At 47.6% G+C, this 20,239-nt stretch overlaps 1 protein-coding gene across 1 annotated transcript in view; it reads right to left on the reverse strand.

Moving 5' to 3' along the window:
* The window catches only part of GSG1L (GSG1 like), a 57,381-nt gene extending 42,976 nt beyond the window's left edge, over positions 1-14,405 (reverse strand). The window contains exon 1 of the mRNA XM_050980048.1: positions 13,600-14,405. Coding sequence (XP_050836005.1) covers positions 13,600-13,900 — 301 coding nt within the window. The 5' untranslated portion in view covers positions 13,901-14,405. The remainder of the gene's footprint in view (positions 1-13,599) is intronic.
* Positions 14,406-20,239: the final 5,834 nt, after the last annotated feature.

The raw sequence follows: 20,239 nt of genomic DNA on the forward strand, positions 1-20,239 counted from the left end.
GTGACAGGGAGCTGCTGGAGGCTGAGCAGAGAGGGCTGACCAGCACTTGAGCAGCCATGGGCAAAGCACTTGGCACCAGCTTCTCCCGTGGCTTCCTGATGGTGAGCTAAAAACATCACCTGTGCAAGTCCCTGCAAGCACACTCCTAATCACACTGACCCTGCAGGGGCTCTGCTGTGCCTCTGCTGGGTTTTCCAAGGAGGGGACCTGTCACAGGGATCTGCAGGACTGGTCAGAGACAGAAAGAGTCCAAAGTTTATCTGTGGCTAATTAATCCTAATTAATTAATCTAATTCTGTATATGTGCATGTCTGTGCGTGTTTGTAACTTGCTGGGGAGCTTCAAACTGGAGCAGCCAGAGAGTGGGAGGAGACACATCTGGAAAGACTGAGCTGGTGGGTGGGAGTCTTGAGGCTGTTTGGGTAACAGATGCAGAGCCCATGAAAATATCTGAGGGACCACCAGTGGGATGTCCCCATGAAGCTGCAGTGGGAACAGGTGGAGGTGTTCCAGCAGGATCTGCAAACCTGGACAGGCAGAGGAGGAAGAGGAGCGAGTTTGGTGCTCGGGGAATGTTTCTGTGGGTGCTGCTGAAGGCACAGCCCTCTCTGAGGGTCTGTGTGGTCACAGACATCAGTGTCAGGCTTGCACACGTGTGTGTGGGTGTGTGCCCAGCCTGAATGGGAAAGGCCCAGCAGCAAACAGATGAAGGGAAAGGAATTCCCTGGGACTTCTTTAAGATTCCTGGGATCATGCTCAGCATCCTCTCAGACAAACTCTGTGGGATTTCCCCATCCCATGCAGCTGGGGAAGCTCCCTCAGCTCTGTAGGACTGGAATGCTTTCCAGCTCCAGGCCAGTGTGTGCTGAAGAAAGCTCAGCTTTGGGCTGCTGTGTGGTCTTGGGGAACAGAGGAAGGTGTGGGTTTGATCCATCAGGGATACAAAGGAAATTTTGGCAGTATTAGGAGATGATCTCTATGTCTTGCTTGCACAGAGTAGATGGAGACAAAGTCCCAGTGGTACATGTCAGAGGTTTGTTAGGGAAGACAGTTTGGATCAATTCTGCCTCCAGTACAGACAAACCCATTCGTGGGGTTGTTTTTGCTCAGGGACCAGGTTGCACATGGTGGATAATGCAGAAAGATGGAAGAACACGATGTGTACCTCAGGGAGATCTGATTGTTGGGTGAGAACCATGTGTAAATATCACTGTTTGTTGAATGTTACTGCCATTGTCTGTGTACAGCTGTATACTGGATGTATGATGTATGTGTCTGTAGAGTTAGAATATATATTAGTTTTAGTAGTAAGCTGAAGATATGGGGATAAGGGGTGGAATGTCCTGGGTTGACTATATGATACTTTTATCCCAAATCATCCTGTTCTATTTATGCTGAATAACAAGTTTTGCATCTTTAAAACTTGTTTCAGAGGGTGAAGGGGGGAGAGAAGCAGTGTGCAGTTTGTGTACAGACACTGCGCTCACTCCTCCACATTCCTGCTCCTGCACTGTGCTGTCTGCAGATGGACAGACAGCAGGACAGAGCTCTCCTTTGTTTTAGTTAGTTTTAGCTAGCTGAGGCAAAGAAGTTCCCTGGACTGTGGGGTGTTTTTTCCCTTTTCTTTGGAGCTGTTTAACCTGCTCTGGACTGAACACCAGAGGAGCACCAGCAGCTCCACCTGAGGCCCACCGGGCCGGGCCTGGGCCGGGGCATTTCCAGTGCCAGAGGGGGAGGGACTGATGAGGAACTGATAAGGGACTGATAAGGGACTGATAAGGCCCATCCTCCTCCTCCTCCTCCTCCTCCTTGCTCACAACATGCTGGGGGGAGTCCTGAGCTCCCAGCCTTTCCAAGCCTGTGCCCGTGCTCATGATGGACACTGCCTGCCGTGAGCAGCGTCAGACCGCGTGAGGGGGAGCAGCCGGCTGTGCAGGGCAGGCCGAGGGGCAGAGCTGTGCTGGGGCAGGGAGGGGAGGGGGCACTGCTGGCCAGGGCTGCACAGGGTGGAGAGGTCATCCTTGGCTGGTGGGTGAGTCCCCAGACACCTCCCTTTCCCTGCAAAGTGGAGGAGCTCCATCACCTGCCCCCCTGAAGGGTCAGTGCCGCACGCACAGGGCCAGCTGGGACTCTGCTGGAGGCACAGCCTCACACCAAGGCAGAGCTCAGAGTTCAGCTCCTCTCTCGTCTAAAGAAAGCCCGAGTTCCCCCAAGGTCAATCCTGCCAGAAAATCGAGACAAACAGGTCCTAAAGAACCATCGGGTCCCAGGGTTTGCTGGCTCCAGGGCCCTGCCCTGCCCTACCCACCTTGTGGGTACATCACACATTCCTGGCTGGGGCTTCCTCCCTGGAATTCCTGGAATCCCTCCCTGGGCCTGAGGAATTAGAGAGCTGCATAGGGCAGCTGAAAGGCAGGTCTAGGTGCAGAAAAATTTGGTCTGAACTCCCGCACACAGATGTGCATCCAAGCCCTGTGTGGCCTTTAAGCCTTTGGGAGACCCACACTCTACTTCTTCCACCTACAAGGTGAGGTTTGTTGGCTCCTGTCCTCAGGACCTCACACAGCCCAGGAGCCTGGTGGTTTAGGCTGGAAACAAGGAAGAGGGCAGAAAAAACACCAAAAAAGCACTTCAAGGCAATATTCTGTTTCTAACACGGCTGTTGTCATAGCAAAGAGCAGAATTTAATGTTCTGGGTCCTGCTTATTGGTCCTGCATTTCTGAGTTCTTTCCTCTCTGAGCCAGGGGAAAATGCCTGATTAGTAATGACAGCAGCAAAATAACAACAACCCTGAAAAATCCCACTTTGTATGTCTTGCAATGACACGGTTTGAAAATATTCAAGTTAAATAAATTGACTTAAAAGGAATCTGGTAGTTCTGGCTGAACTCTGTTATAACTCTGCTTTTCATCTCACAAAAAAAAAAAAAAGATAAGCTGTCTGTATCCACTTACTCTGCATAAAATTTTACGAGTTCAAGAGTGCAGTTATGATGGAAATTTAAATGATTAAATTTCTTTTAAACAACATTCCCTTTTAGTAACACCCTGGCTCCCAGCCTACGACAGACAAGGTCCCCTTTTTTCCCACTAGGCCCTAACACATCTTTATCTCTCCAATTATATCTGGAGTCATGTGATTCTGATGAGATCCCACATCATCTACTAAGAGTAAAATCATTGTGTTTGTCTAAAAAAAGATATAACCCTCAAGGGATCCCAGCCTAGACGAGGCTGAGGACTCCAACACAACTTCAGTGAAAAAAAGCCCTACATGAGGGAAAATACAGGTTAATAGACTCACTCAAACTGAGTTGTAGCAGGTTAATTACCAACTGATATATTAAACTTTGTTTAAAGTCATCTCAGAGCACTTAATTGACTTCTTTTTGCCCTAATAAAAAATTGAATGTTAATCAGTAAAATCAACATTTTCCAGTTGACCCTGTTAATTTTGCTGGAGCGATATTTCTTCTGGAAAATAAACAAGCTCACACAGAATGGCACAAAAATATGTCTTGAACTATGCAGATAATTATTTTCTTTTCTTCTGACAGCTGCCACTCATTGCTGCTGCCCATCAACATTTCTTCTACCTCTAAATATCTCGAGAATTTGCCCAATTTCTCAGGGATTACTCACAGCCTGTATTGCCTTTGGGTTTGCTTTTAAACCTGAATGTTGTGCTGCTGTTCTCCTCCAGCAAACCCAACCCCTTCCAACTTCCTACGTCTCCAAGTGGGAAAATGCAAAGCTTCCCACTTTTCCATTTCAGGCCTGCACTTCTCAGTTTGCACATTCCCAAAGGAATGTTGCTAATTTTACCCCAGAGGTCCCGTTCCCACGGTGGGGTTCCCTCCTGGGGGGTTGGAGCAGGGAAGGGCTGTGCAGGGCAGGGAGTGTGGGCAGAGCTGGGAGTGCTGGTGCTGCTGCCTGGGACTATGCCATGGCAACTGCTTGTTCCAGGCTGCAACTCTCCCTGATGTGAAAAATCTTCCCCAGCATCTCAAAGCAAACATCTCCACGGGCTGCTCTCAAATCATGTCTAATTGAAAGCCAGCCAAGTCACAAGATTCAGCTGATTATCTTGGTAAGACCTGGAGGATGTGTACACACATCCATCATTTGGAGAGCTGGGAAGGAGGTTGGGTTTCCAAGTGATTGTGAAAATCGGGGGAACAGCAGTGCTGAGAGAGGTTTTCAATGATTTTGGTGTCAAATTAGAGCTGACTTCATTAAATCAAGGAGCTCTGAGTTGATTTAAGCCTTTGAAGCTGTACAATGCGAAGGGGAGGGTTTCACCTGCTCATCCCAGGGGTGACACACTGTGCTGACCCTGAGCCAGTGTAAATATAAAAATAAAAATAAACTAGATATTGGCAATCCAGGATCCCCGAGACACCCAGAAAGCAGGAAAAGACAATCCTCAATGCTCTTCACAGAGATGTAGCTGCTGTATGTCCCTCACTGTATGAAGTCTTTCCTTCTCCCATCTTCCTATGCCTGCCCTGGCTGCTCTTTGGGTTGAGATTTCCTGTTTTTCCAGGCAGGAACCCCTGGCTTGGGGTATGGAAACAGGTAACTTTAACCTTTTCTCCATGACTTTTACAGGAAGTGAACTGCAGCACAATGGAAATGAATATCCAGTTTTTGAAATCGAGTGGAAAAAAGTTGTACTTGCATTTCCTCTTGTGAACCTTATTCCCAAGCATGTACCCAATAAATTTGAAACAAATTTCTCATTAGAGTTTTTTGTCTGCCTGGGTGATGCACAGTGAAATCATGCTGAATGATGAAGTTTTTTGGTCTCTCCAAAGCTAGTGAGTCTAAGCATGGTGAAATGTCACTACCTCTCAATTGATTTTCCACATTGTGAGCGTGGTTTGAGTCCCTTTTGGAGCCAAATGGAAGTGGAACACAGGCAAGTGGATTTTGTTTGCCTGTGACTATTCTACAAGCCATGTCATCCCACAGTAATTACACCTGCTTCTTATTGCTCACTGGCTTTTGTATTCCTTCCTAAGCTAGATCAGCAAAGGCTGGTGCTGCCTTTTGGTTTAGCAACAAGAGCACTGATGTCACACCAGCTTGTGACCAACAGAGGGTCCTGGTTTCAGCAGCCCTATTCCCTGCTGTGCTGGTTTCAGCAGGCACAGAGTCAGTTTGGTTCCTGCAGCAGGTGCAGGGCTGAGTGCTGGGTTTAGGAACAGAGAACAGTGCTGATCACACAGGGGTGCTTTGGGTGTTGCTGAGCAGGCCTTGCCCGGATCAAGGGCTTTGCAGTGCCTCATGCTCTGCCACTGAGGAGGTGCAGAAAAAGCAGGAGGGGGCATGGCCAGGACAGCTGACCCGAGCTGGCCAGGGAGATATTCCAGATCTTAGACTGTGATGCTCAGTGTGTAAATTTGGGAGAGTTTGCTGGGAGCTGCCAGTCACTGCTTGGGATGGGCTGGGCAGCAGTGAGCGGCTGCACTGTGCAACACTTTTTGGGGTAGTTTTAGTCCTCTCTCTCCCCCTTTATCTATTTTTATTAATTCTTGTTGTTGTATTTTATTTATTAAGCTGTTCTTATCTCAACCCATGGGTGTTGCCTTTCTCTGGCTCTCCTCCCCAGCCCTCTGAGGCAGGAGTGAGTGAGGGGCTGAGCAGCACTTAATTATCAGCTGTTAAACCACAACAAACTGTACATCCCAGTTGTGAGATCTGCCAGTCAGCCAGTTCTCCTAACCCCACATAAGGAAAGTTTTAAGATCAGGATTGAGTCTGGTGTAATTTAAAACCCACGGGGATACCACAGTCATTGATCTTCCATCCCTTATGCATTTCCTCAGCCCTGAAAGCATCTGTTCATATTTTGCACTGATCCTGGGGTAAGGCATCTCAGTTCCCTTTGAAATCTGGGACCTGTGTGTTAATCTTCTAGCACTTTGAAGTTTATCCCATTTATGAGGAGCCACCAGAACTCCTCAGATGTTTCCTTTAAGGCTGCTGGGTTAAATGCCTGAGAACAGACACATCCAAACACTCATGAGGAACAGTAACATATCTAATAAGGAGTGGTTAGCTGCCTGGACCCTTACTTTGCTCTGTTATGAGGCTCAGCCTGCAGGGACTTTATGTCCATGTTTTATGGATGATAGATGTTCACACAGCTAGTCTGCCCAGCAGGATCAGGAGGACCTAAAATCCAAAACTCCCAGAGCACCGCAGACACAAAATATCCCCAACATGCTATAAAAACCTGAATGTCTGCAATAAAGCAATCACCAGCACAGAAATCACAGCTATCATGTACCACAGGAAGGAAGGGAGCAAGAGTTCTTGTGAGGAACACGAATAAATCTGTAAATTCCTATGGCCAGACCTATCTCATCCTGAAAGCAAAATACCAGGGATTTGTTAGGAGGAGTTCACAAGTGCTTTTCTGCAATGGATCCTTCCCATGCTGTAAAGGAAGGCAAAAATTTGTTACTCTCCCTGATATCTAGCCTGAGGGAGATTTCCCTTCTGATCCCAAATTAGATCATCAGTTTAATGTTCAGTGCATGAGCAGCCATACCAATTAGCTCCTGAGCAGCTGTAATAATGTCAGCAGTGGCAGAGCAGCCTCCTCACACACTGCCTCCACCTGGAGCCAGTTTTTGCTGCTTTAGATGAGACAAGGCATTAAAACCTCCAGAAAACGTGATGGGCACCCAGTCAGCAGCTATTTTTACCTTGGCTCCCACTGGTGCCAAGCAGCCCCCCCCGGGGCAGGGATGTCACAGAGCAGGCACCCTATGAGCCAGGGAGGCTGCTAAAACACCAACACATCAGCTATGCAGGACTCACTCCAAGCTTCCTCATGCCAGAAACGCTCCTCTTGTCTCCTGCAGCTCTTCCTGGCACTTTGGAAGGCTCCATTTCAGCCCATGGGTTTCCTTTGCTCACACTGCCCTCTGTGGAGGTGAGGTCCAGTCACACTCTGTGGGAACCTGTCCTTGGATTGTCACTTTTCCCCCTCAATTATGAATTATTTAAGTAATTTTATTTTCTTTATCCATACCTGTGTAAGGTATCACTACATTCCCTCTAGCTCTTCAATCTGGTACACTACAGAACACCAGCTTTCTTTTTTTTGAAGGAGATTCTCTTTTCCTTGACTGCCTTGGAAATCCCACTCCACCTATTTCACCTTCCCCTTTTTCTTACCATACCCATGTACCATGGTGTTTACAAAACACACTGGTGTTGCCTGTGGTGCTGATTTTTCCCTAGAATAATCTCTTTTTATGGCACAGCACTTGGCAGCTCCCAGCCCCCCCCAGACAAACCCTGCCCCCCAACTTGGTTCTTATCTTCCCCCTGCCATTGGCACCTACCTGTGACCTCACAGAGCTTTAGGCCTTGGCATCTGGTGCTTTTAACCTTCTTTAAAATGTAATGCTGCTCTTACAACTCTATCAGGCCAGCCCACATTTTCAGTTATGCAGAAAAATCTCTCCTCTGTAATGCCAATATTCCCAGATTTTGTGTGGCATGTACGTAAGAGGCGCATTCAAAGCAGGATTATTCTCTTCAAATTAAAACTTCTTTGTTGGGAATTGCAAGGTCTTAGACAGATTCTCTTTTGGCCAATGAGGCAAACACATAATCCCAGGGCTCAGCTGATCCCACAGGAGGAGCAGTGTAACCTCCCAAGGAGTGCTCCTCTGTAATGAGGATGTTGATCAGTCTGGGCACAGACACCTACGTTTGCTGATGGCCATGGGCTGGCTGCAGGACTCATCTCACCTTTATTTCTTTAGATGACACAAATTGTATCCTCAGCTCTTTTTTTCCTTGATTGCTAATCCCAGCAATAACAGAATCAGTCCCAAAAGCAAATTTGAGGACAACTAGAAACATCTGGTCTCCATTGGGATAATTCTCCCTTTTGTATTACTTGCCACAGTCTCCTTGTAAGACTGTTCTTTAGTCAGTTTACAATCTATTTATCCCAATGATAACCAATAAAGAGAATCTGCAACACAGGTTGATGCAAAAGGTCTCCCTGCTCCACTGTCTTTGTGTTGTCTTCAGTGACAGATATTTAGGGAAGAACAAAGGGGTGGGCACAGGGTGATTCTGCTCCTGCACTCCCCTTGTCACACCAGAACTGCAGCAGCACTTTGAGGATTGCTCTAAAATCATCCTGTCAGTGACAGGAATGGAGGTTTGCTCTCTGGAACCATGCAATTCTCAGTTTTGGCCTTCTCAACATTCCCTGGCAGGGAGCTCTGCAGGAAGGAGTACTTATTTTTGTCTGTTATACCTTTTTGTTCTGGAATCATGGAAGCAGGCAATGGTGTGTGCTGTCTGACCTCTGTCATTGTCACTTGATCCCCACCAATGGGACATCTCTGTGCCCTGGGCCTTCTGTCCAGCCTGGAGCTCAGGCTGTTCAGGGCTCCCCAGTGTGGAGCCTGCCTGTCTCTCCCTCTGTTCTTACCATCCTCCCCACTCTCTGCAGCTCTTGTGGAAAGAATTTTCACTGGGACATTCCACCAAATCTTTTTTTGCAAATCCACAGAGACTGGGTCTAATCCATTACCCTTGTCTGAGAAGTGATTCATCCTGGTAAATGATTTACCTTTAATAAACCCATACCTTTGATAAAACCTATTTGTTGCCATGAAATGAGAGCTTTCTCAGAAAACTGTCCTGAAATCCTTGGGTCAAGTGGCCTGTGCAATTTTTTTTCCACTTTTCTTTAAAATAGTGATGTACAGATTCTTCTAAACCTGCATTTTCATGTACCAATTATTTCAACATCCTCAGATGGAGATTATCCCAGCCCCCTGGGTTCAGTTCCTCTAGCACTGGAAATTTTATCTTTAATACAGAGCTCTACTTCTTCCATTCCTTTTACCACTCTTTCCTTCCTAACAATTTATAACCAGCAATTTTTACATTCCAGTCATGCGAATAAACCTGCCAGGTTTCAGTCATGCCAATTATATTGTATTTCTCATAATCCAGCAAGAATTCCCAAGTTCTCTTGCTTTTAATTATGTACTCACAAGGTACTTCTGCCCAGCCTCTCTCTGGGCAGCCACCTGTGGTGAATCACTGTGGTTATCACAGGGGTGGGGGACAGAGGTGTTGCAGAACCACTCTGCAGCTGGGAAAGGCTGGGGCAACTTCTGGTTTTCACTCATTTCTGCAGGAGAAATCCCACTCTGCAGCTGGGAAAGGCTGGGGCAACTTCTGGTGTTTACTCATTTCTGCAGGAGAAACCCCTCTCCCTCTCTGGCTCTTCCTGAAGGCACATTCAGAGCCCACACCTCTGACCCATTTTGATATTTACATCCAATCTAAATTCCACTCTCCCATTTCCTCCTTCAGGAGTAATAGGTGGCAAAGAGCACACAAAGGGCTACAGGCCCCTTGCCCTCCAAAAAATTCAATCCAAACCCACAAAACAAGCCATGCATACCCATTCCTGCTCTCCTGATTTCTGGGGAGCATGGTGAGCATCCTTGTTTATTTAATGGGACAGTACTGTTAAAAGGCAGCTGGGCAGCTGCTCTTCCCTCTGGCTGTGGATGTTAATACTGAGCTTGTCTGTTCACTGGCAACTAAAGCAAGGTCTGAGTTCATGGGTTTTTCTATTAACATCAAAGCAAACACACAATTGAGCAAAACTGGCTGACTTCTCATTGCTTCCCAGCAACTCAAGCTACTTCCTACTCTCAAACTCCCCTTTAGAATTTGATATGCCACCTTGCCTACTTAAAGTGTTAATTTTTTTCATGGTGTGTGTGTGTTCTTGAGTCATGGAATCCACAGCAGGTTCACCCCTGCTGCTGTCAGTGCAGCACTTTTGTCGTGCCTTGTGAGTGCCCAAGCACAGACTGTGTGTGTGCAACAAGATATGTGCCCAAAGTCACATTAAAAAAGAAATTGAATGTTGGTGAGCTTGGCTCTGAGGCATCTGGCCCTGGCCAAGGAGTTCACAGCCTGGGAGGAGGCCCCAGAGCAGCCTGGGAGGGCAGACCAGGGCTCATGGGCAGCTCAGTCTGCAGAAATTTATCCTCAGCCCCATCTGAGGTTGGGTGTGTTGCTCCTACAGAAGGCACCTCCACTTGTGTGGCATCCAAAGCACTGTACCCACTCTGAAAGGGAGAACCTCTTTCTGCTAGACTGGGATTCAGCACACTCTTGAGTCAGAAATTGTGCTAAATAATTAATTACGGGACTCCCCCACCAATGAAATAGAAATACTCCAGTCCCTCTTTTTCCAGAGGGGATTAACAATTACATTTCTCAGGTACTAAATCCTTTTTGAATTCTTGAGCTGTCCTAGACATGCTGGATAAAAATAAACTCTAGATTCACAAATTATTTCAGAAATAATCACAGCATTCAATCTCTGTTAGAGCTGTCAGTGGAAAGCAGAAACTGGCACCAAGAGGCAGGCACGCTCCACTGGGCTCTGCACAAAGTGGATGCCATGCTGCTTGCACCTCAGCCTCTGGAATCTAAATGCACATTGCAGATAAACAGGGGCAAGGAGAAGACACTCAAAAATGTGGTTGCTTGCTGCCTAAATGTCATTTTAAGGCGTGACTGAGTCCCAGCCTCTCCAGCCAACTGGGAGCCCTGGAATGCTGTTCCCTGCAGCATCAGCCTGCTGGGAGCTGCTCCTGTTGGCACTACAAGAGCTGCTGTGTTGCAGCTGCACCCGTGCAGGGAGCAGAAAGTTTTGACAGTGTGGCTGGAGGAGAGAGAAATCAAAAGCCTGGTGGCTGGAGGAAGAATGTGGCTCACAGCTGTGGAAGTTTGGAGGCTCTGGAGAGTTTTGGCAGTGCCACGATCACACAGAGAGTTCCTGGCATTCACCTGTGCCTGGCGGGATCCAGCACAGAATCACAGAGGGAAGGGACCCACAGGGATCATCAAATTCAGCTCCTGGCCCTGCACAGACACCCCAGCAATCCCACCCTCTGCCTGAGCGTGCTGTGCAGACACTCCTGGAGCTCTGGCAGGCTTGGTGCTGGGACCAGTACCCTGGGCAGCCTCTTCCAGTGCCCAAACACCCTCTGGGGGAAGAACCTTTTCCCAATATCCAACCTAAACCAGCCTTGACACAACCTGAGTCCATTCCCTTGGATCCTGTCACAGAAGAGACCAGTGCCTGACCCTCCTCTTCCCCTCATGAGGCAGTTACAGACTGTGATGAGGTCTCCTCTCACTTTGCTTAAATTCAGACATCAGTGAGTCAGGGAGGAATTGGGATGGGATGGGAGCTGTGGGAATGGTGCTGACCATGGCTCTGGCCATATGTTCTGCTGACAAAGTGTGAGGCTGGCAGTGACTGGGGAAGGGACTTTGCCTGGAGCAAGGCTGCTGCTGCAGTCACTTCAGAGTGCTGCTGCTAGCGCTTTAAGGAAGATGCTGTTGACAGTGTACAGTGCATCTGAGCTGGGGACTTTGACTAATTGAATACACCACTATTTAACAGTATTAATGCAATTACTTACAATTTAAACACACACCCATGACCCTGTGACTTGTGATGCCTGCAGGGCTGGGCTCAGCAGGTGTGCTGAGGATGGGGTGGATTCCTCACAGGGAGGTGGAGTGGGGCTGTCTGTGTAAGCACAGCCCTGTGCTGCTGGCTTGGAGCTGGTGCCTCGGGGCCCTGCAGCTCAGATAAATGATCATCAGTCAGGCTGCAAGAGGCCATGACAACACTCTGACAGTCTGGCATTCCAAACCCATCAGTCTGAGTGAAGAGCTGTCGGGTATTTTATGTTGGCACTATTAGGGACAAATTTAGACCCGTGTCCATTACATTGTTCCTGTCCTTCCCAGGAGGAGATATGGTAAATCTGAAAGAGGCAGCTGTCTGTCTAAGGCAGTATATCCCTGTACTTGCCTGGGTTGTTTCCAAAGGTTGGTCACTCCTAGTCTGATAACTGAAGAGTTTCAGATAAGAGGAAACACTGAGCTGCTGTGGGGGTGTAGGGAAGGAGAAGCAGTCCCTTCTCTCCTGCTTTCACCATAACTTTTTAAAGCTGGCTTCCAGCTCTCTCCTGAAATCACCCACTACAGCACAGCTTTGTTTACCCAGTACAGAATAGATCTCTGTGTTTCTCTTCTCCCACAGATAACTCACTTTTCTGAGTGGGCTAGAGTCACACAGTTACAACTTATCTCACACATAAATCTGGACTTGGAAAGATTTCAGTATCTGCCAGAAATATGGGCATCCTTGATCATGCCAACCCCAGCTAAGATGCTCAAAAAGCCACTGAGTCTTAGGCTGCTCACTCAGGCTGCTGTGGCCTAAGCTGATTCCCAAATCAGTAAGACAAATCAGCTTTTTTCTGTGTTTTTCTTTCTAACGTCAAGAGTGTTGCTTTGGTGCTCTCATTCCAGCCTGGAGCTGTTGCAGTCCCAAGGCTGGAGTTCATGAATCTTCCTTTTTTAACATTAAATTGAGTTTTAATAAACAACTCATTCTGCAAGTACTCTTCTCAAAAGCACCAGGGAGAATACACAACCCCTTGGGATGAAACAGGCTGTGAGCACTTCCCCAGGATTGCCCCATTTAATAGTACATCCTCACAGAGAATTCTGTCAATTTTACCAGAATTCTACCCTAAACTTCCCATTACCAGAGGGGCTGTGTTCTCAGAGCCATAACACATCCATGGTCAACTGTTCCTCCCTCTCAGCAGTGAAGGACCAACTCCCTGATCTACTCCTAGGGCAGTGGCAGGATGGGATGGGATGGGAACAGCCCAGCGAGGAACAAGCTCCCACAACCCATCATCTCCTACTGAGTCACATCTGTAAACTTTATTTTTCAGTCACATAATCTAGAAAAGAGCTCTTTCAAGAGCAGAGAGTGGATGCTAGCTCGAGCAGACAGCTCTGGGAGTAGGGGCTGTCAGATTGCATCTGCTGAGACTCAAGTCTGTCCCCGGGCAGCTGCCTGCCATCCACCCTCCAGTGTTTTATTCCTTGGGAAGTGCCAGGCTACAGCAGAGGAAATGAACGCACTGATAAGCTGGAGAGATGTCTTTTTGAGTGCTTCCCAGCAAGTGAATGGCTGAGCAGGGAACAGAAATGAGCTTTCTCGTGCCCAGTTGAGCCCTTTAACTGCATTTCTCTGCTCAATAACCATACACCCCAGGGAGGGCTCGCGGGCGGTCATTCACTTCAGAGAGAGCAGAAAAGAGGCAAAAGCCGATAAAACCCGCGACCCTTGTGCTCTCACTGCCCCTCAGCCCGCTGTCCTGGGGGTGATTGCTGCGGGATGTGTGTCGGAGGCTGCCGGAGCAGCGCGGCTGCTCCGCCGTGCGCGCCGGGAGCGCTGCCCGCCCGGGGCTGCAGTGCCCGCCCGGCGGCACACGCTGCTGCTCCGGGGCTCGGCTGGAGAGCTCAGAGCCTGCAGCAGCCGGCAGGTAAACAAGCAAATCCCTGCTCCCGCAGGAAACAGGTTGCTTTTCAACAAAGAACTGTTAAACCCCTGCCTCTCTCTGCTCTAAGGTACGGCTTGCCCGTCGCTTATCGCGCCGAGGCGAACACAAAGCAACACAGGCTGGGAGGAAGTTGTTTTATACTTACCAGCAGCATTGATATTTTCCTCACAGGAGTACCAGATCCCAGTGTGGAAATACCTGAAAAGGAAGCGGTCATCTCCCGTCTCCCAGCTGTAATGAACCACATTCTGGTTCGTCTCATTTGCAGTCTCATTCCCGCCGTAGTTGAGGCAGTTTGTCTTCTTCTCTTTCCCACAGCTCGGCTTGGGGACCCTCTGTGTGCCCTCACACCAGTGGGTCGTGATAAAAGCTGTTGTAGAGAAGAGGAGAGCCATCAGATTCAGACTCACTGCTAGCAGAGCTCTGCATCTTCGATTTGTCTTCATGGTAAATCCGCCCTCCCTCCCCCTCCTGCTGAGAGAAGAAGTCAAAGGGGTTTGTTTTATTTGGGAGGGGGGGGTGGGTTTCAAAGCCTCTCACGATTCAGAATCCAGTTGTCCAGGCATCAAAACTCTCAGCTTCTTCCAATCTGCTGCTGAAGCGGTGAAGGAAGCTCTGCAGCCAGACTCCCATTCTTCCCCTTGACTTGAAACCCTGCCTTTGTTGGTTAGAGGAGCAGCTGCCGGCGCGGCAGCGGGGCCGATCCCTCGCAGCCGCGGAGCTTCAGCGCGCTGAGGGCAGCGGAGCGGCTCTGCCTGCCGAGGAGCCCCAGAGGCGAGTGAACATCTGCTCGGCCACCGCACATCATCCTCCCGAGGGGCTCCGCAGCCTCCTCCGCCGGGAGACACCTGCAGGCTGCCAGGCTCGCTGTGCCCTGCTCCCGTAGGATGGGCAGGAGCAGGCAGGGACAGCTGCCACCCGCTGCCACCGTGCCCGGCACCGCTCCGAGCCCACTGCAGCACGCCGGCCTGGGGGAGGCGTCACGGCTCAGTCCCGAAAAGAATTATTATTAGTATTATTATTAATGTTGTTATTATGTGGAGCTGTGAAAGGCATTTTTCGTGTACCCCGAGGTAGAGATTCGTCCAGGAGGAGGAGGGGTGGAGTGGCACTTTAGCATTTCTGCTCTGAGCTAGAGAGTAGTAAATCCAGGGCTTGATTCTGCTTTTGGCATATTGGTGCAAATCTCTTTCCTCAGAGGCTTGCTCTGGCAGCCCCGGAGGAATTTAGATTTGAAAGTGTGTGATGTGTGAAAGCCACATCTTTCACAACACCAAGGAGAGCCCCTTGCCCAGGTTTTTATTCCCAGACCCAGCTCTTGCAGATGTTTTTGTTGAAGTGGGTCTGGGGGAAATTTTGTAGGTCCTGCTTTGTGCAGACAGACAGAACTAATTAGAGCAAACCCTGGGCTTTATTCACCAGATGGCAATGCTGAGAGCAGGGAGCAGTTAATACTCAATGTCCCATTTTCAAATAGAAGTGCATTGTCCTCTCATGATGTCCAGCTGGCTTGTGGAGCTTCTGACCCCCATGCACATTGCTCAGAGCTCTGCTGAGTGCCCTGAGGAGCAGAGCACCTGAGGGTGGTGGAGGCACAACCCATGAGACCCTCTGTCCAGCACTGAGGTGGCCACATTTGTCACACTGTAGTTCTGTCTCTTGGTGGATGAACAGAGTTTTCTGTGGTGAAGGAGCTGTTTGTGCCTTCTGAGTGGTGTTTCCTTCCAGCCTAGTCTGGACTCCCTACACGGGAGGGGTGCTGGTGGCCTCTCAGAGCAGCCCAGCAGTGGCTTTCCCTGGAAATATCCACTATTGGAAATATCCAATATCCTGGAAATATCCACATAGCCAGGCAGGCTCATACTGACAGACAGGACAGTGCCCATGGACCCACAGGCAGAGCTCCTGCTGTGCTTTGCTGACAGGACATGGGGGGCAGCCTCTTCAGCTCCTTGAGAAAGCCAGGGAGGATGAGGTGAAGTTTCTCCTTAAGGCTTCCAGGACCTGTTCCTGCCTTCCTGATGCCCCTCACAGGTAGCCACAGGACCCATGGCTCTTTTTGGTGCCTGTCCCAAATGTCTGAGCCCAACTGTTGATGAGATTTTCCACTATTTCTACACTCACTTGGCTTTGGTCAGAATTTGTTATAAACAAACTGGAAAGGTAATAGAAAACTTTTGTGAGAAAACTCACAGTGCTCTGTGAGAGCAATTGTGATGGCAGCTCTGCAAGTTTGGTGAAATAACTTTGTACCCAAGAGGCTTTGCCTTGCCCACTCCTGCCTGTGCCTGGTGGGTGCCACCTCCTCAGTGCCAGGTTTTCCCTGTGCTCTGTACTAGCAGAGTGCCTCTCCTTGTCCTGTTGGAATTGCAGAGCACCTCTCCCTGTCCCAGCCCTTGCAGCATCACATCTTGCAGCCAAATAATCAGCATTCTTTCCTTGGTTTTAATTGCAATCAAGAAATCGAGGTGATAGCTATTCAGAGGACCACAGGATTATTGCTTCAATTATTTTTATGTTTAGGACATTTACTCAGTAATGCATTTGTGGTGCTCCTGTATTTCTCAGGGTTATCCACTTGCTAAGAGGAATAAACAAAGCACTTGAAACTTTGACAGAAAGCCTTCACAAGAAAGCTGGTGCTGTTCTTCAGGACTGTCTTTCAAGTGGCTGCCAGCATCTGAATCATCACACTTCTCCAAGTGTGAATATAGGTCTTTACAGCTCTTTTCTCACAAATTTTCTCTATCTGTTGCCCTGTGGATTGTGTTTGCTGGCCTGCAGCACCAACACCTGCACACTCTGCTTCTCCCTGTGCCCATCTCCCTGAGGGGTGGGCATCCAAGACTTTTGTTTTCAGGGATATTTTTGTCCTAAATACTTCTTACATTTTGTTTATACTCCTAATCCTAACAGATACTTCTATTTCTGTTCCTCCTTATCTACTTCATTCTTGTTTTTCAGATGGGCAGAGCTGTTGAGAGCTGACATGGTGGCAGTAAATTAAAAAGAAAAGGCAAAATAAAGCAGCAATTTGGTTTGTTTTGTGATACAGAGCTTTTAGAATCTTAAGCATTTAAAAAAACTGAACAGAAAGTAAAGTCGGCTCAGTCAGAGAATCTTTTAATATGAATAATTTTCATTTTCCTAAAGGAAACCAGTTTTTGTTTTTCATTGTTGGGATTACTTGAGAAGAAGGAAACTATTCTGTGCTATGCTGATGCTGTAATACTCCAATGACTTCTCTTTATATAATCTCTGTTTATCAGATTTGTTGTGTATAAAAATGGAAAGATCATGCATATGTTGCAGAAGGCAGTTCAGATGCCTGGATTAAGTAGTATTTATGTGGTATTATCTTTGATGATAACTTAGAAGGGTTTGAATGCTACACAGATGTAGTTTTCAGGTTGTGGCTACAAGAATCTTTAAAAACCTTTTTACAGCAATAACTTTCCTCTGACGTTGTAAGAAAAATTACCTTCCCAGGTTATAGTAACTCCTTTTGCTTTAGTATTTCTTATAGGATCAGTATAAATTGTTATTAGTCAGTGTTTACTGTGTACAAAAACAATTTGCCCGGGAGGATTTAAAATAATGACAGCTTTTGCAAAAGGAATCTTTCAATCAGGCTCTGTTTTTCACTAGTGGAAAACAGAGGCACCATTCACTAAAGTGAGAGGGAGCCCTACTTTTGGGTCCTCTGGTGCTGATGGGGACATGGTGAGCTCAGTCTGGGTGTTTATTTGAACCAGCAATGTCAAATGCATGGGATTATATGCTGGGTTTAAATCAACATTTTAAACCCCCTATAGTTTTATTTAAATTTTCATTTCTTAAAGCTCTCTTCTCCTGGGCTTCCTCATGTGTTTATTTTGTCCTTTTCAGCTGTCACTGGACTGGATTTCCCAGCTCCTCCTGCCACTTTGGACTGGACCCCTCCTGGCAGCTCCTCTTTGCTTTTCCTCAGCACCACAGAGCCACAACCTTCACTTGTTCAATTCATTTCTCTTGCAAATGGCTCAAAATCTCCTTTTCTGGTTGGTATTTTCCTCCCTTGGCATAGAGCTCTGCATAGCTCATCTTTCTCTCTTTCCAAGGTAAATATGAATTATTGGTGTGCCCCCCATACACCTCTCCTGTCTCTGCTCTGTCCAGCAAAATGGGAAGTTTCTCTTTACCTCAGTCACTTAACAGGTTTTATTTTTATATTTGGAGCAGAGGGCTGGGATGGAAATGCTGCCCATATCTCCCCAGACTGTGTTACCCAGCTGTGAAGTTTTTGTTCTCTCCACTCCAGATTCAGGCTCCTTTTTGCCATTTTCAGCCTGGTTTTCCTTTTCCTCAGAGCTCTGGCCCAAAGCAGTCAGTGTTCAGCAGTGATGCTTGGCACTCTGAGCACACAGGCTGGGCTGCACAGTCCAGCTCATCTCAGAGATGCTGCTCAGAGACAATCCTGATTTTCTGACAGAAATGAAGCCCTCAGCAAATGGGCAGCCTGCAGGGGTCCATGTGAAGGTGGGCAGAATATTGATACCACAGGAAACCTTGGTCTTCACTTTAACTCATGACTTGCAGTGTGTCTCTCATGTACTTTGCTTGTGGGCATTTAGGCAAGGACAAGAAGATTGCTCAGGAAATTCTCCCTGTTCCTAAAGCAACCAGGCAAAAAATGGTTTCTGACAGTACTGTAGCAAAGACCTTTAGCAGTCTTGACAGAAATGAAACTGGTAAAATAAACTGTTGCCTCTCCCATAAAAATTTCCTTGGTCCAGCATCACTGGGCAGTAGAGAAGCCATCCCTGAGTGCCCTCTGCTCTGGGTGCTGTGATCAGCATTGCCCATCCTGGCTGTGCCACTCAGGGACTGCAGGCACCCTCCTGCAGCACCCAGGCTCCCTGAGTGTCCCCAGGAGCATCAGATCCATCCATTAGGCTCCCTGAGTGTCCCAAACACATCAGATCCACCAGCCAGCTCTGCTCTTTGTGTCACAGCTGGGTGGGACTGGGATGCCAGCAGATTTATACTCATCTGCTATCTGCATTTAATTCTTCCAGCAGCTGGTGGAGAGGAAGGGAGATGAAAAGAAGTGACAGGTCTGAGTCATGCCTTGATTCGTGTCTGGGGGAGCTGGCTGGCTGATGGCCTGAAGAGGCAGTCCAAAAGGTCAGGGCTGAGCAAGCAGGATATTCCTGAGGCAATTCCCAACCAGCTATTTACATGTGCCCACCTATGGTGGGAGTGAATTAAGTATCACACTATCCTACTTTTGATCCTGGATTGGAAATTTTTCTGTCTTAGAGTTACAAGAATTATTTCCTCACAATTGACAGTTGGATTGGATTAAGATGAAAGTTTAATTAATATTTAGTACTCTTTGTTAAGGCTAACTTTGATATGTCTTAAGTTGTTACAAGGAGCTGCAGGCCCACTTAAGAAGAACTCTAAAAGCAGAACCCACTTCATTCTTTATTGCTGCAATTAAAGAAGCATTCTTGCACATCAAAGCCTTAATGGCAGCTCGTGAGTCTTTCAATATTCCTGGGCACCCTGGCCTGGCATGAAAGCAGCCCCAGAGCAAAAGTGGCCACAACAAACAGAGCAGTGCTGAGAAATGTCAAAGGGTTCATTACTCAAACATGCTCTTTTATAAGCATGTTTCCATATTCATATAAAGTTATATATTGTCATATCCCACTGTGCCTTTGGAAGTGCCTAATCCACTAACTACAGATGAATTAATTTATATTACTTCCTTGTTGTGTTTTTAAAGACATTTTTCCCTTCTCTTATCAATGTATTTTTAGGGACAGAAGCTAGAACATTTAAATGTTTATAGTTTTCAGTTTCTGCCTGGCAAAGGAGCAAACTGTGTGCATTTGGTGTAATTTATATGAAGAATAATGTTGCTTATTTGTATGTCCATGTATTTTTTCCCCATAATTAGGATTCATCCATATGTCCAGGCATTTTTAGTAGTAGATTGTGATTTGCAGTGGGATTTTAGTTCAGAAAGGAGTGACCAGGGAGATTTGTTGGAGCAAGCTCTGTACCTGGAGCTTCATGCTTCTGTATGTTCTCTGCAGAAATTGGACCCTGTGCAAAATGCACTTGGGGAAATAGACTTTACCAGAGCAGAGTAGAAGAGGCTGCTTAGGTGCAGGGATGGCTTTTTGATGGGGCCATGCATAAAATGGGTGCACATGGTGTTCTGGGGGTGTATTCCAAGCCAGGGCACCAAGAGCCCCTGGGATGTGCCCATGATCCCATCAGGGCAGTGATGCTGAAGGTGAGGGCAGGGAGGCAGGGTGGACAGGCTGGCTCTGGGAGCTGAATGTAACAGGACATTGCATTTGGTCTACATTGAGAGAGAAGTTGTAGAGCACAGCAAATTTACACACACAGACAGCAGGGTTTAAACCTTTCAGCAGCAAACCTCAATTTGAGCAGAAATCTCTCCCCCAGGAGCAGAGCAGAAGACAAAGCAACCAAACTAAAAATCAAGAGATCAATACTGAAAGCAAAACGTAGTGGCAAAGATGTGTCTCCAGAGCAAGGGCAGGTAATTGCATAACTGTTCCAAGGGGGAGAGAAAAGGTCAGCAGGCAGAAGACAGGCTGGTGCATGGAAAGCTTCTGCCTGGCTGGGGACAGCTTTTCACAGTGCATCGAAGGAGCAGTGGGGGAAATGAGGAGGCAGAGGTGACAAAGAAAATGCCAAACTGCCTGAGAAGGCCTGGGTAAGACTGCCCCAAAATGGCACAAAGGGTCACAAGGAGAGACATC

The sequence above is a fragment of the Serinus canaria genome, chromosome 14 (genome assembly GCF_022539315.1).
Source record: "Serinus canaria isolate serCan28SL12 chromosome 14, serCan2020, whole genome shotgun sequence".
Lineage (NCBI taxonomy): Eukaryota > Metazoa > Chordata > Aves > Passeriformes > Fringillidae > Serinus > Serinus canaria.